At 51.0% G+C, this 16,808-nt stretch overlaps 1 protein-coding gene across 9 annotated transcripts in view; it reads left to right on the top strand.

The window, feature by feature from the left end:
- ELMO1 (engulfment and cell motility 1) overlaps positions 1 to 16,808 on the top strand; it is a 485,801-nt gene that overhangs the window by 75,012 nt on the left and 393,981 nt on the right. For 3 of the 9 annotated variants that reach the window (XM_066239176.1, XM_066239172.1, XM_066239175.1), the window contains exon 2: positions 6,055 to 6,234. The exons of 2 other annotated variants lie outside the window; for them this stretch is intronic. In XM_066239176.1, coding sequence (XP_066095273.1) covers positions 6,157 to 6,234 — 78 coding nt within the window. In that variant the 5' untranslated portion in view covers positions 6,055 to 6,156. Of the gene's footprint in view, positions 1 to 2,494; positions 2,518 to 5,594; positions 5,740 to 6,054; positions 6,235 to 16,808 lie in introns of those variants that run through there. 4 more of the 9 variants (XM_066239177.1, XM_066239174.1, XM_066239179.1 and 1 more) reach the window with 4 other exon arrangements.

Below are 16,808 nucleotides of genomic sequence, written 5' to 3'. Positions count from 1 at the left end.
TTTCTTTTCCAGCTCACTGTTGTTAGTTTAATCTGCGGTGCCCAGTGGCTGAACCTAAGAGGTTTGATGAGAAAGGTTTGCTCCGTCCTCGGCATAGTACAGAGAGAGTAAAGGGAAGGCTGTTTTCCATGGGGGTGGCAAAGGCCCTCTCCCTTCCTACGTCACCTGAATGCCACGGGGAAATGTCACTTACTCCTCTTTCTAGCAGAGACCACTCAACATTAAAATACGGGATTAGTGCTCACTCCCTACTATCCCCCAAATTGTTATAAACCTCTTTTCCTGTCACCAGTGGACGTTGACGGCCAGTGGGCAGAGGCAGCCTTCCTGGGGGGTGGGGTGGGGGAAGGAAAGGACAGAGGAGTTGAAGGAAATTGTTCCTTCAGCTGCTCCCTGTTTCTTTCCCGTTGATCTGCCCGGTGGCCTCTGCTGGCCCACTGTCAGCCTCCGTCAGCCACGTGGTGGGGCAGTGCGAGGAGGGTGTGCGTGCACGGCTCCCACGGAAAGGTGCTTCTAGGCTTCTCTTCTCTCTCTTAATAGGGTTTGGTTGTCTAGTAGAAAGACCTAGACATAGGATCAGAGGCTTTAAAGCCATGACAGGGACCCCAAATGGACACCATTTGGAAAATAGTCAGAAAAAAAGAAAAGGGATCAGGTATTTGGGAACTGAATGAGACCTCAGACCCAATCATGTTGCATAGAAAAAAAAAATGTGGAGATGAAATAGATCCTCAGGAACCAACAGGGAGGTTGAGCTTCCGACACAGAGGGGCCTCCAGTTCTCCGGGCAGGCAGATTTCCAGACGGGAACCCAGAGGAGGTTTCTCTCCGTTGTCTTGGAAACATGACCCGAAGCTAAGAAGGAGACGTTTAGCAGAGAGATAAAGAAAACTTCAACTGGCTCAGGGGTTGTGGAGTCACATCTAACTTTAGTAACCAACTCTCAAGTATAAAGAGCGATTTCTCTGTCTCATTTAAATCCACTCGAGACACAAGCCATTTGACATGCATATTAAAGTTGTAGAATCTTTTAGATTACATTTTAATTTTTTTATATACTTACTGGGTTAACGGTTAACGTTATATAAATTTCAGGTGTGTAGCTCTGTAACACCACAGCTGTATTCTCCATTGTGTGCTCTTGTGGGATCTATAGGGCAAAGCACCAAGTCACTCAGCAGGCAAGCAGGATGGCCGGAGAATCCCACACCCATTTCTGAGTTGCATCCGGGGGACTCGAAGGACAAGTGTCCCTACAAGGCAGAACGGGTCAAGTGTCAAGCCGGCAACATAGGCTTCCCATCAGTGTTTCTTAAACTTGAGGCTGCAGGAGAATTATGGCAGCAGGCTGTTGACACAAATCCAGGGGTAGTCAACCTTTTTATACCTACCACCCACTTTTGTATCTGTTAGTAGTAACATTTTCTAACCGCCCACCGGTTCCACAGTAATGGTGATTTATAAAGTAGGGAAGTCACTTTATAAAATTTATAAAGCAGAGTTACAGCAAGTGAAAGCATATAATAATAATTACTTGCCAAGTACTTTATGTCGGATTTTCGCTCAGTTTGGCAGAATAAATCTTTATAAAACAACTTACTATAGTTAAGTCTATCTTTTTATTTATACTTTGGTTGCTCTGCTACCGCCCACCATGAAAGCTGGAGCGCCCCCTAGTGGGCTGCAGGGACCAGGTTGACTATCACTGGCTGTAGCTTTTACGCACGGGGTACTGTTGACGATACCGAACATGGTTTCAGTACCCGTAGATCTGAGGCCATGTTGGTCGTGGGAGGAGGCGTGTGGAACGTCTGCCTGCCCGGCTGGTAGAGTTGTGCTCGGGGTGTGCCTTCTGCTCTTAGGGGGAGCTCCCGGGGATGGTGGGGGCGCGTCGACCAGAGGAGTCGAGTGCCACGCGTACTGTGCCGGGGAAGCAGCACACCCCGCCCAGTTCTGCCGGGCTAGGCGTTGGGCCTGTGTGTCCTTGTTCCTTGGAGAACCTGATGAGACGATTTGTCTTGGGTCACGTTCAGCGCTGGGTGGCCCTGACTGTAATCTGCCCAGGGGACGCAGTAGCTCACCGCTCAACTAGGGGGTGATTCTGCCTTCCGAGGACATTCGGCAGTGGTCTGCAAACATTCCCGATCGCCACGACTGAGAGGGGTTACTGACCTCTTGTGTGTTGAGGCCGGAGATGTCGCTGACCATCCCGCAATGCACAGGACAGCTCTGTGACAGAGGTCCGTGCCCCCTAAGTGCTGAATGAGCCGAGCCTGAGAAAGCCTCTGCTAGAGACTTCCTTCCCTAAATTTTATCGGAAGCAACAGGGACTATATATAGAAGCCGTGTGAGCTAACTGCTCTCTTGTGGAAGTGGAAGTTCAGCAGGGTAGAATGTGGACTTCTGAGGATGGCAGCGTGGACCGGATTGTTCATCCTGCAATCGTGCGCCTGGCTCCACCGTACGGACGCCTGAGTGGGGCCCTGTCCGTGCTGTTTGTTCATCTGAGGACGACTGGTGAGGTCTAAGTGGACTTGGCTGAGTGAGTCCCCCCGGGGGATACCCTCCTAGCCTCTCCGCTCTCAATGGGCGCTTTGTACGCAGCCCTCACGCATTCCCCACGGAGACCCCGGGCGAGCCACGTAATCACGTAATCGTACTCTCCCCTGTTCAACAGGTTTCGTCGGAACAGCCTTGGAGAAATCAATACCAGTTAAAGGGGAAGAAAGGCCTACTTGGCTTTTGATTCCTGGACGGTTGGACGACCTCTCTCAGTGCGATTCTAGACTGCTTTGTGTGGAGTTGGGAGGGAGGAGGGTGCTGCTCCAAGTGCATTTTTCTTTTTACTCTTTATTCTCCTGACCCCCGAGACTGTGTGCTCTTTGTCTTGGATAGGGTTACAGGATAGTCACATGGACTCTGTTTTCGCATTAAATGAGCCTGTTTTCTTATTTCTTTTCTATGATGGGTAATTGGATCTGGGTCGGGAATGGAAGTGGTGTGGTACAGATAGCGTGCATTGTCCTTAGAAGTCTCAGGTGAATAGAACGCTATGCAGACTACAAAGAGAAAGCTTCGCCCAAGCACTGCCTGCCTGCTTGTATTTGCACACAGGGGGCTCCATGATTGTTTAACCAGTCCAGTGTTGAATATTCAGTTGTTTCCAAATTTGGGAAATTGCAACTAAAACAGCAATTGGCATTGTTATTGTTTAGTCAGTAATTATTTCTTGAGGAAATATCCTAGAAAAATAAAATCACTCAAAAAGAAGCCAAAAGGTGGCCCTGGCCAGTTGGCTCAGCGGTAGAGCATTGGCCCGGTGTGTGGATATCCCAGGTTCAATTCCTGGTCAAGGCACACAGAAGTGCCCATCTGCATTATCACCCTAGCCCCCTCGTTTCTCTCTCTCTCTCTCTTCTCTCCCTCTCCCCCCCCCTCCTGCAGTCATGGCTCAATTGGAACGAGTTGGCCCTGGGTGCTGAGGATGGCTCTGTGGCCTTCACCTCGGGCACTAAGGAGAACTTGGTTACTGGGCAATGGGGCAATGCCCCAGATGGGCAGAGCATTGCCCCTCAGTGGGCTTGCCGGGTGGATCCCCAGTCTGTCTCTTTGCCTCCCTTCTTCTCCTTAATAAAAAAAGAAAAAGAAAAAAAAGTCACCCCATTAAAATTAATTTAAAAAAACCCCAAAATGTTGCCCAAAGTATACCCTAAATAGATATGCATGGGTATGAGCTTCCTTCTTTAGAAGTCACCAAGGGATGTGATAAGAGTGTGTACGGGGTCAGGAGTATAGTGAATGCACCTACCAGGTTATGCCCCAGTGGCTTTGAGAACTCATTGTCACTGTTGCCCTTATTTATGTGGCTTCCTCCAGTCACCTGGAACATACCAGACATGCTCCTGCCTCAGGACCTTTGCACTTGCTGTGCCCATGGCCTGTGACATGGTTTCTCCAGATGTCTTCTCACCTTTCACAGGTCGTTAGTCACATCCTGCCTTCTCAGTGACACTTCCCCTGGCTTTCCTATTTAAAATTGTACCCCTGCCCGTCCCACGGGTCCCCTTGCCTGCTCCGTTTCTCTCCATCTCCCTTAGCACTGAGAACGGCACCGACGAGGGCTCAGTAATTACGTGTTGAATGGGTAGATTTGCTCTCACTATTAGCACTGATTCGCTGCGGCCTGGGCTTCCCTCCTCGTCCCTGGCCGGAGGAGCAGTGGTTTTGTTTGGGTTCATTTCCTTTACTTGTCAGCTCTGGTGACGTTGGTTATTTATAGTGCAGCCTGTGTTGTTGAGGCCGCCCTCGTTAGCCGTGTCTCCGTCATCGCTGTCATGTCCCACCGCCGCTGAGATGGGACCCGACCAGGCTTACACTCCATCTGATCAAGACCCAGATGCATGTGTCCGATGAGCATCTTCACGCAGAGATCAGTTTCTAAAACAAACAAACCGATAAATGACCAAGAGCCCGACAGATCATAGGGCGAAGGATTTGGACACTTCACAGAAAAGTGGACATGGGGCTTTGCTCTTTGGTGTCCCACCCCACCCGCTGTAAGAGAAATACAGGTTAGAAGCACACCGAGACATCTTTTCTTCAGTGTGGCGGGTGTGCCAGAGGTCAGCCCGTTGGTGAGGCGGTGCGGCGGCAGCAGCCTCGCCCGGGGCTGGAGGGCGTGTGGATCGGTGCGGTGCCCGTGGGGGGATATTTGGAAATGGCCATCGGGATTTTAAAACTGCGTGGGCTCTCTGACCCAGCAGCCTCACTCCCGTGAATCTGTCGTCAGGAGGTGTTTGCTTGTGAGCCACGTGGTGTACGGACAATGTTGACCGACCACAGCCTTGCTCGTAACAGCCGTGGGGAAGAGATCGCCGGGGACTCACGGCTCAGAAGGACTTCATTATCTGGAATTCTTTCATGGAAAGAGCTACGGGGAGCAGGGAAGGGAAGCGGATTGTAGTATTTGTACTCATATAGGGGGACTGAGCGGATGCACAAAATAAACAAATAAATAAATAAACAAAAACAGGGTAGAAAACCTTTCTTTTCTATAAAAGGGAAGTTGCAATATATTTTTGCATTTGCCTCGGATACGTGGAGACATTTTAGACGAGTACAGAAGAAACTAACAACAGTGGGTAAGCTGGAGGGGAGGGGAGGGGTGGGCGTCCCTGTGGATATTGGGTGGGTGGGCCCCTTTGAGAGGAGGGAGAGTCTATATTGTACGTCATTACACACACACACAGACACACACACACATTCACATTTTGATTCATGAGAGTGTTTCACCTGTTCAAAAACACGAAGTTACAAAAGTCCTGCTACAATAGAAGAGACAGGCTAGTCGTGGAGAGGGTGATCTTACCTACATACTTTGTATGAGCAGGTGCTGTTCATTCCACTGAGAATTCAGGGTCTGTTCTGAACGCTGCGCGTTCCCATCAGCCCGTCGGCTTCCCCGAGACCAGATGGTGCATCGTGTGACCTGGCCTTGGAGCGGGAGTGCATGTGTGTGTGTGTGCGTGCGTGCGTGTGTGTGTGAACCTCGGGGCATCGCTCCGTCCCGGGACATCCTGGTTGCTAGCGTGCGGAGCAGCTCTGTTTGTGACACACAGAAAACACTTGAAAGAAACGCTGCTTCCTGTCCATGACTTCCTGGGCAATCTGTCCTTCCGGAGGCTGTTGAGCGCGAGGGGTTTCCGTGCATTTCTGGACAGAGCGCGCGCGAGCCCAGGGGTAAGGACAGCACAGGACCCCGGGGGGGGGGGGGGTGGTGGTCAGGGGCGCCTTGCTTTCTCGCCGAGAGTCAGGAAGCCCTTCCTCTCCGGGGCCATGTCTCCTGGCAGCGCTGACTCTCGGGCGTGGGCACCTTCCCCTCGTCTGTCTTGCCTCCTGGGCGGCCGGTGGTGCCGTCGGGTGCCCTGCGTCTTCTGTCCCCGGAGGAGCCGTTTCTTGTACCTCAACCACCAGTGAAAACAGGAAGTGATGAAGCAGAATCCGCCTCGCACGAGCACTGAGCCCTGGCTGTCTCTCTTTGTCGTTCCTCCGCAGGGATAGACACGTGTGGCCGTTCCTCCGCAGGGATAGACACGTGTGGCCGTTCCCGCCGCAGGAGCCCAGCCGCTCCGGCTTTGGACGTTCTCGGGGCTCACCATGCCGCCCCCCGCGGACATCGTCAAGGTGGCCGTACAGTGGCCGGGCGCCCTCCCCAGGTTCATGGAGATCGATCAGGTTGGTGGTGCCCAGAGCGGCGTGGCAGGGGTTTGGGGGGGGGGTGTTTTCGGGTTTTTTTCTGCCCTGGAATCTTTGCAGATGTCGTCAGATGGCTCTTTTTCCTTGTTCTCTCTTTGGCTGTGTTGAAATTCTGTGCAATAATAGTTGCGACCGAGTTCAATTCCTGGACTCCATGCAGCGGCCATCCGTGGGATTTCTTTTACTCCTACGACATCTACGTGGGTTGTGTCGATACAGGGCTGGTGCCTGCAGCGGTGATGGGGGCGGGACGGACGAGTGGGCTGCTGGCTCCAGGCAGTTGACCCAGCAGGGGGGCTGTCCCAGCCCGGCCTGGCAGGACCTCAGGAGTCTGTGCTGATTCTTTTTATCATAGGCAACACAGAACCTGAATTTTTTTTTTTTTGATTCACATTCCTCTTTGAATTTTTGCAGAAGCTGCCAAATGCATCATATTAACAGCTTGATAATGAAATTAGTGCCGTGGGGCTCAGGCTTGGATCCCAGACAATCGTCATTTTATGATTAGTGTAAAAATGCACGGCGAGCCTAGTATATTGTCTGGCCTGTCATAAATGCTCAGTAAATGTTTACGGGATAAAAATAAAATCAAGGTGATTAAAAGAAACGCGTTTCCCCTCTTCAGGCACCCTTTAGCTTGGATCTTGACAGATTTGGGGGGGGGGAGCTGGCATTTATTGTTCGATGACAGGTGACCCCAGGAAGGTAACTTTTGTCCTTCCAGAGCTGATGAGTTAGAGAAAAAAGGGTTGAGACTTGATCCACAGTTAAGGGTTTCATAGAGCAAATAACATAAGATTCTAGATGGCTTTCAACCTTTTCCAAGTTAGGGTGCCATGGCAACTCCAGTTTTTATTTCTGTTCTTGATCCTGTTTTATGATTATAATCTATACTCACTCTTTCTTTTTCTTTCTTTCTCTCTCTCTCTCTCTTTCTTTGTATGGGTCCAAATAACACATTAAAATAAATTATGAATGTCAAGTCAGAGTTAGCTGAGCTTGAGTGTGAATGTAAGAGAAGGTGAATGTGTAGGGTTATTGTCAAAAGTGGTGTCATCAGACCAACCCGTCGTTGTCACTTGAACTGCCCTCCCAGGTGGGTTCAGTGTGACCCTGGAAGCAGCCCACGCAGGTGGGCACGCCCGCCGGGTAGATTTATATACATTTCTGTCAGCCACAGCTGTCTGTCCCTTCCCACGTGGTCTTTGAGAGAGGATCCCAGTGGCATTTGACTTTGCAATGTGCCTGGGACGCCTTGGCCCGGACTAAAATGCAGCTAGGATGGGGTTTGGCTACAACCCGAGAGAGCAGCGCGTCCATGAGAGAGAAGCTGGCACCGGGGCTGGCGGGGGGCTCCTGCGTCGTGGACCCCGGTGTCTTCTGTCTCGCTGCTTTGTCTTTTCCGTGGGACTGAGGACTGGCCGCTGGGGCATCACCTGGGAGCTCATTAGACATGCAGTCTTGTGCCGACCTCAAACCTTCTGATTCAGAACCGGCATTTTAACAAGATCCCCGAGGATGCCAGTGTGTAGTGGAGTCTGCGCAGGGCTGAGCTGGATACCCGGTGCCCATGACTGAGTTCTCATGAAACCCACCGGGGGGGGGGGGGCCCATCCCAGGAGATTCTAAGTCAGGGATTCGGGTACATGACTTCCCTTTGGTTCTGCCGTGGTCTGGAGTGTTTGGGGACGTCTTTTTTTGTTTGTTTGTGTTTTTTTTTTTTTTAAGACAGCTGCTCCTGACACATAGCCTTGGGGCCCGTGGAGTCAGTTTCCCGTTTCTGCTTTGGGGATGGCCGTTGCTGGGTGTGAATTAATCATTTAAAAATACAGTTAACAAGGTTTTGGAACAATCTTAGGTTTACAGAAAAATCGCCCAGATTGTGCAGAGAGTTTTTCCATCTACCCTTCCTTCCCTCAAGTTTCCCTAGTGTTAACATCTCACTACATCTGCCAGAACTCAAGTTGACGTCTTAATGCATTCGCCAACACTCAGACATTAACAAGGATAAATTAAGTAGTCACAAAACTACAAACTATTTTTGTTTTGTTTTGTTTTGGATTTCAGCAGTTTTCCCACTAATGTCCTTGTCCTGTTCCCCAGTCCAGGGATACCAACCACATTGTCGTATCCTCGTCCTGTTTCCTCAGACTCCCCCAGGCTTCTACGGTGTCTCAATCCCTGCTACTCTTTTTCAGGGCCTGAGAATTTTGAAGAGTAGCTTTATTTTGATACAGTTTCAAACACAGAGAAGCGGCAAGAATGGTACAAAGGACTCCTGTCTGCCTTTCATCCAGACTCATGAATTATTATTTTCCTACACATTAAAACTTTGTTGTTTTTCTCTGTTTTCTCTCTCTACTCTATATCCTTTTTTCCTGAACCAGTTGAGGGTGATTTAAGAGTCACCGTTACTAGAAGCCCCAGTCGCCTAATGGATAAGGCATTGGCCTCCTAAGAGTCACCGTTACTTCTAAGTCGCAGTGTGTCTTTGCTAAGAGCAAAATCATTTTTAGATAACCACAGCCTCTTTATAGAAGCCAGGAAACTGAACATTATTAGCTCAACACTGTCATCTACTTCAAAGTCCACAGGTCATATTCAGATTCTATCTGTTGTCCAATAAGATTTATAGGCATGTTCCTACAATCTTGATAGCCTGCCACAATCATGTGTTCCAGTTTTTTAAAATTTTATTGGTTGATTTTAGAGAGAGAGGAAGAGAGAGAGACAGATGGACAGACAGAAGCATTGATCTATTCCTGTAGGTGCCCTGACCAGGGATTGAACCTGCAACCTTGGCGCATTGGACTGATGCTCGAACCAACTGAGCTATATCTGGCCAAGGCATGTATTCCCTTTATTGTCCTGTCTTTCTGGTCTCTTTGGATCTGGAATGGTTTCTTAGTCATAATCTTTTGTGACCTTGAGAGTTTTGTAGAGGACATGGCAGAGGTTTGATGTAATGTCCTTTAGTTTGGATCTGTCTGATGTTTCTTCCCTGATAGTTTCAGTTTTTGCATTTTTGGCAGAAATGCCAGGAAGATGATGCTGTGTCCTTCTTGGGCACATCGAACGTGGAGGCTCATGAGGTCACCTTGTCTCGTTCTTGGTGATGGCTCTGGCTTTCCCAGTGCAGAGACGGAGGTTCATGGAAGTCAGGGAGTCGCTGGTCGGTGAGACCAGGATGCAAACGGGGCCCCCTCCCTCTGAAGACTGCCCTTTCCAGCAGCTGGCTAAATAGTGGGCTTCCTGCTAATGCCACGTGGGACCCACACAGAACACGATACACCCAGCCACTTGTCCAGCAGCTGCTGGAGTGGGAGCGAGACTCCTGGCAGTGCTGGTGGCAGGTGTCGTTTCTTGGTTGGGTCAGAAGTTGGCACAAGAATTGGAAGCGTATTTTCCCGTGCAACGAAGACTCGAGCAATGATTATCACTTGGGTTTTCTCCTCATTTTCCATCTTGTGCAACAAAGGTCACAGAACCTGCCTGTCCCTCATTGCATGTTCCCTTCATTTAGAAAGCTCTGTGCTCTTTTCTTTTACCTGCAGAGCAACTCATTCACTCCAAGGTATTTCCGGAAGCCGGGTTGGGCGCTGCTGTCCCATGTCCCCTGAGACCTTTAGTAGCCATTTACTTACAACATGCTGTTTCCTGTGTCTGTCAACTTACTCCTTGCATGTGTCCCAGGGTCACCCAGGGAGTCGTGACCAATGCATGTCCCAGCCCAGCCGCGGAGACTTTGATTCTGCTGGCCAGGGGTGCGGGGAGGAGCAGCGGGGAGCCCAACACAGGGGCCCCGCCTCAGGAGACGCAGGGGCTCACGTGGAGCAGCCAGGAGGCTGGAGCTGCCTCGTCTTCAGTGCTGCGTCTCTGGTGCCCGGCGACCGGTCTTGACTGAATAAATGGGCATTTCATTCATGAACAACTGGGAGAGGGGCCTTCTGGGGTGGGGATCAGTTCTGCTCAGCCATGCTTGAGCACTGCCCGTCGGGTTCAAGGGATATCTGCTTGGAGAGGCCTGGTTCATCCTCTTTCTAAAGGTTGAGGAGACAGTTCCGTAGGAGAAGCCCGGAGGAGCTGTATGCTGTCAAAAGAGTCGTCAGTTCATTTGTGTAGGGCTTCTTCACCGTCTGTTGTTGGGGACCGCTTGAGGCTGTGGGTGCGTGGGCTTAGCAGGATCCCTCTTCACTGTCCTAATTATAATAATCTGAGGAAAATTGCTTAACTGAACAGTGTATTTCTCAGTTAAGAGCGTAGAACCCCCAACACCTTGACAAGAGGCATCGGAGCCCTGGCTGGGTAGCTCATTTGGTTAAAGCATCAGGTTGGCTTAACCCAGGGGTCCCCAAACTTTTTACACAAGGGGCCAGTTCACTGTCCCTCAGACTGTTGGAGGGCCGGACTATAAAAAAAACTATGAACAAATCCCTATGCACACTGCACATATCTTATTTTAAAGTAAAAAAACAAAACGGGAACAAATACAATATTTAAAATAAAGAACAAGTAAATTTAAATCAACAAACTGACCAGTATTTCAATGAGAACTATGCTCCTCTCACTGACCACCAATGAAAGAGGTGCTCCTTCTGGAAGTGTGGTGGGGGCCGGATAAATGGCCTCAGGGGGCTGCATGCGGCCCACGGGCTATAGTTTGGGGACCCCTGGCTTAACCTATATGCCAAGGTTGTGGGTTTGATTCCCAGTCAGGGCATGTGCAAAAATTAACGAATGAATGCATAATTAAGTGAAACAACAAACCGATCTCTCTCTTTCTCTCAAATCAATTAAATAAAATTTCTTAAAAAAAGAATAATAAAACAGGCATGGGTGGAGAGGCAGCATGGTCTAACAGAAACAGTCCAAGCTCCGGGCATTGAGACCTGTCTGGGAGCCTCTCTGAGCCTCAGTATTTTCGTCTTGTAAAGTCTAGATAATCATTTGCTACTGTTTGTGACCATTGTGCGTATTAAAGGAAATGCGTGGGAAGAATATAGGACGCTGCCTGGCTCAGCAAAAACACCCCCCATGGCCACCATTGTGTTCCTCTCCTACGGCCAGCAGAGGAGGGCGTTCAGCCTGCCCCGGCCCCCCTCCCCCTCTCTATTGCGACACCTGTGTTTTAGCCATCCTTTCCCCTCACCTGAGTCTTTGCCCACCAACGTCCTGTCCATTTGTCTTCTTTCCTTCTCTGCCTTCAGCAGGAAGCCCCTCTCGTCCTGCTCTGGAGAATCCCCCTCTTGACCCAGGGGCTCTCTTGCGAGTGGGCTTTATTTTCTGTCCTTCTATCCCAAGCGGATGTAAACACTGCCGGTCTGTGTCACCTGTGTTGCTTCAGGGTCTGCTTAGCCGTGGGAGGAATAACACTTTTCCTCTCTCCTTGATGGCTCCAGTGCCTTCTGATTTGCTAAGTCAGGTGCTCTCCCCGCCGCGCGGTTGGCTTCACCCTCGTGGGCACACTCGGCAGAGCTGCTCTTTGGCGCCTTCTTGAATCTTCTACCCCCTTTCCTTGGGCTTCGGTTCTGGGATTCTCGCTCCTTGTCTGATTCGCTCTTTTAGAGATCCCTTCATGGTTCCACGTCTGTCTCCTTCTTCCTCAGTCTGTCACAACCTCGGTGCACGGCCCTCTGGTCTGGGTGTTCGCTCGGGACACTCTCTGTCGCCAACTCCATGTCTTCTCGTGGCTTTGGGTATAACTCCATCTGAGTGATGCCAGCTCGGGTCACCAGCCTGGCCTGCCGCCTCCTCTGTCTGTTTAATGGATGCATTAGTCCCCTATCTAAACCTTCATTTTCCTACAGAAGACAAGCGAAAGGTTGGTGAAACTGCTCACATGTGAACCAGAAGAAAGGGGGTCTGGTGAGTGTTGACCACCTTTTGGGAGTGTGTTTCATGCAGAAGAGAGACCATTAGATGTATTGTGGACGGCCCTGAGTGTGGACGCTCCATCCTCCCCAGACAGGAAGACAGATCTCCCCTCCGCTCAGCAAAAGTGAGCACGGGCCGTGTCGGCAGGCGAGGGGTCCTGATCTTCGTGGTGGTGAGGATCACATGTGCGTCAGACACACACGGGGCAGGTTGTCATGCTGCAGGGTCAGGCCCCGCAAGGCTGGTGGGGAGAGGTGCATGGTTTTCACCCTGAGTCCTGCAGTTCCGTTCCCATTGGTTCGGGAGACTGGGCGGGGGAGGGTGTGCATATGGGTTTCCAGTCTTTTTTTTTTTTTCTTTTTGTGTGTGTGATAGAGACAGAAAGACAGAGAGAGGGACAGACAGACAGGAAGGGAGAGAGATAAGAAGCATCAGTTCTTCATTGAGGAACCTTAGTTCATTGATTGCTTTCTCATATGTGCCTTGACTAGGGGGGCTACAGCAGACCGAGTGATCCCCTTGCTCAAGCCAGCGACCTTGGGCTCAAGCTGGTGAGCTTTTGCTCAAACCAGATGAGCCTGCGCTCAAGCTGGCAACCTCAGGGTCTCGAACCTGGGTTCTGCGCATCCCAGTCTGACGCTCTATCCACTGCGCCTCTGCCTGGTCATGTGGGTTTTCAGTCTTTTCTAGATCACGTCAGCCACAGCAGCTGAGACTGACCTGTTTTGTTTTCATCTGCGGATGCTTTGGGGAAAGATTTTGTTTGAAGAACCTATACTACAATTTTTTAAAAGTATTTTTTAAAGTCTTTATTCATTTTTTAGAGAGGAGAGAGAGAGAGAGAAGGGGGAGGAACAGGAAGCATCAACTCCCATATGTGCCTTGACCAGGCAAGCCCAGGGTTTTGAACCGGCAACCTCAGTTCCATGTCAACGCTTTATCCACTGCACCACCACAGGCCATGCAATACCACAATTAAAAAAAAAAAAATCATAAATGAGCTTGAGCTTTCTGGTGATCCTGAGATTGGCATCAGATTCCTTAACCTGACCCCAGGGCCTTCCCTGCTTCCCCACGTGCGTGGGCGGGAGTTCACAGTGTCTGCCGGTGCCGCCTGCGGTTCTCACGTGCCCGCTTGTTTTCTGCAAGCCGCCCCTTTGACGGCGTGTCCCTGCATCTGTATACGCTCTTGAAAAACCTCTTGACATGTTTTCCCCCCTAACAGTAAGCCTGCGCCAGTTCTCCTGCTTGTCTTCAGCTCGTCACGCCTCTAAACCCTGGCTTGGCTAAGCCCTGCGGAGGGAGAGCCTCCTTTGCAGCCTGGCCTTTTTGGATCGCGTTATGCTCGCGTCTCCATCTGCCTACTTTCTCATAGCACCCGCTTGGCCGGTCGCTTTTGGTTACGGTTACTGTGATCTGTGGGAGGAGATGGCAGGCCCCTGGTGGTCAGCCTGTGCGTTGCGCACATCCGTGTCCTGTGGTCCATCACATTGACCTATTTTGCTGTCAGTGGTGAACAGAAAGATAAGAATAAAGCTTCAGTGCTCCTCACTCTCCAAAATTTGCAATGTCCCCTCCCCCCCTTCCCATATAGGGTTGGGACTTTCTCGGAAAGAAACGCAGCTGTGTGCGTTTGTTGGCACGGCCGCTTTCCCTCGGCCACCCCGCTTCCGGAGGGTCTTTAAAATACAATTCAACGTGCACCCATTTGATTGACCCAAGACCTCATCAGAGTTTATGCACTGCATAAAGCACATGGAAGTTTTTGTGCTGGGCACCAGAATTTTGCTTTTTCTGTTCCTTATAATAGCTCGGGCCATCTAACTGCAGCCCGCACTGTGTGCGGGGCTGTATGTGAATGAAGTGCCTGGTACAGCCCACGCGGCAGGCATTACACTTCCCCGTTGGTAACTATCAGAGGTTTATTCTTTCACCCCAGATCCCTCCGCAGGGGGGCGACCGATTTGAAGCCAGCACGTCTGACGCTAACAACCCAGGCACTTTCTACTGAACCATAATCGGTGTGGTGGCTCTCTTTAAAATAGACTTCTTTTCAGCTTTATTGAAGCATAATTGACAGAAAATTAAGCGATGTTTGAAGTAGAAACTCCCTGGGTTGTCGTGTACCGTGGTGATTTGATAGATGTCTACATCATGAAAGGATTTCCCTATTTGAGCTCATTAATACATCCATCACCTCATAGCCATGGCTGCTTGCTTTTTGTGTTGTGGGTTTTTTTCTCCTTTTCTTAAATGAGAACATTTAAGTTCGACTCCCTTAGAAAATTTCAGCTCTACCATACAGTGTGTTAACTGTAGGCACCGTGTTTCCATTCGATCCTTTTACCCACCTCTGCCAATTTCTTTCACCCCTCCACCCCACCCACCCACCCACCCCTAGCCCCGGGCACCCACTCTTCTGGTCTGACAACGCCCAGCGTGGCCACGATGCCTTCTCCCTCCACTAATGACGTAGCTTCCGGGGACACGCTGTGTCATGGAAGCAATGGAAAATTAGGGAGACTGGGGCCTGTGGTCTGGGTGAGGACAGAAGGCTCCCAGCTGAAGTGAGACAGACCCTTGAAAAAAGCCCGGTGTCCTTGGGGCTGATCACGGGGAGAGGCCGTTTGGCCGGGTGCCTATGAACCTGGACTTTGGGTGGACTGATTTGGACTCCAGCTCCGGGCTGCTACTTAAGTGATGTGTGAGTGGGGACAAGCCTCCTGCTTCATGGGAAGAATTGGCAGTCGTCATATATCCTTTCTGGCTCGGTGGGGCTTCAGTGAGATAATCACTCAGCACTCTGCTTCGTAATGCTAACCATCGGGAGCCAATTATGATTTATTCCGAACGGAGCGGTACACAGAATAAAACAAGCTTCTTAGGTTTCCAGCGAGACTGGAACCAATAAGGCAGACTTTCCCTCCAATGCATTAAAGCCAACGCTTTAGCCCGCAAACCTGTAATTCCCAGAACATTTAAATACTGAGAGTGACTGGTGAATGGAAGTGACAGTTGAGCTCCACATATAAAGAGTTTTGAATGCGGGCCTTTAAAGATGTACATAAAACACACAACGTGAATGTACAGAATACCACGGGACTGACTGTCCATGTAGACACAGTTAAGGCTGTGAATTTAAAAGGTCTGAAGAATCAAGACAATGAGATAATTTTTGGAGGGCGAGACTCCAGCCTTACACTGCAGAAATGAGAAGTCACGTGATTTTCCTGGGCTGTTCTCCCCAGAGTGGTTGGATTACATCAGGGTTTCTCGACTTCAGTTGCTCTGACATTTTGGACTGCATGATTCTGAGTTGTGAGGGCCATCCTGTGCACTGCACGGTTTGAGCTGCATCCTGGCCTCTACCCACTGGACGCCAGTAGCATTTCCTTCCCCAGTTGTGACAACCAAAAGTGTTTCCAGACCTTGCAAGTTGTCCCCCGGCCAGCGGACAGATCTCCCCGCGTTGGACTAAATCAGTGGCTCCCAAGCTTGGTTGGTTCTGCATCGGAATCGCGTATGGAATGAATGCACTTCTCACGGAGAGGGTTATTTGTACGTGCATTTCAGGGCCTCCTGATTGCATCAGGCTCCCCTGCTGGACATGCTGATGCCCCGGGGACCCAGACCTGGGAGTCACTGTGGGGGTGCCTTATAAACCTCTATCCGCTGGGGACACCTGACACCTGCAGTGGGTTTCAGTGAGGGCTCCAGCCTTCACACGGTCCTAGTAAGTGCCCCCCTCCCCTTTACTTTCCAGAGAGCACAAACACAGCATCTTTAAGAGCTCCTTTGGTAAGGAAGGTGCAGTGAGTAAAGCCTGGGCGATGCTGCCCTGTGACTGTGCCATCAGTACAGGAAGATCCTGGGGCCCCGGAGCTGTCACCCCTCATCTGATGCTGCCCTGTGGCTGTGCCATCAGTACAGGGCAGGAAGATCCAGGGGCCCCGGAGCCGTCACCCCTCATCTGATGCTGCCCTGTGACTGTGCCGTCAGTACAGGAAGATACTGGGGTCCCGGAGCTGTCACCCCTCATCTGATGCTGCCCTGTGGCTGTGCCATCAGTACAGGGCAGGAAGATCCTGGGGCCCCGGAGCTGTCACCCCTCATCTGATGCTGCCCTGTGGCTGTGCCATCAGTACAGGGCAGGAAGATACTGGGGCCCCGGAGCCGTCACCCCTCATCTGATGCTGCCCTGTGACTGTGCCATCAGTACAGGAAGATCCTGGGGCCCCGGAGCTGTCACCCCTCATCTGATGCTGCCCTGTGGCTGTGCCATCAGTACAGGGCAGGAAGATACTGGGGCCCCGGAGCCGTCACCCCTCATCTGATGCTGCCCTGTGGCTGTGCCATCAGTACAGGGCAGGAAGATACTGGGGTCCCGGAGCCGTCACCCCTCATCTGATGCTGCCCTGTGGCTGTGCCATCAGTACAGGGCAGGAAGATACTGGGGCCCCGGAGCCGTCACCCCTCATCTGATGCTGCCCTGTGGCTGTGCCATCAGTACAGGGCAGGAAGATACTGGGGCCCCGGAGCCGTCACCCCTCATCTGAAGCTGCCCTGTGGCTGTGCCATCAGTACAGGGAAGGAAGATCCTGGGGCCCCGGAGCCGTCACCCCTCATCTGATGCTGCCCTGTGACTGTGCCGTCAGTACAGGAAGATACTGGGGTCCCGG

The sequence above is a fragment of the Saccopteryx bilineata genome, chromosome 7 (genome assembly GCF_036850765.1).
Source record: "Saccopteryx bilineata isolate mSacBil1 chromosome 7, mSacBil1_pri_phased_curated, whole genome shotgun sequence".
In the NCBI taxonomy this organism is placed as follows: domain Eukaryota; kingdom Metazoa; phylum Chordata; class Mammalia; order Chiroptera; family Emballonuridae; genus Saccopteryx; species Saccopteryx bilineata.
The sequence above is the reverse complement of the archived record's forward strand: the minus strand, read 5'-3'. Positions and strand labels throughout refer to the sequence as shown.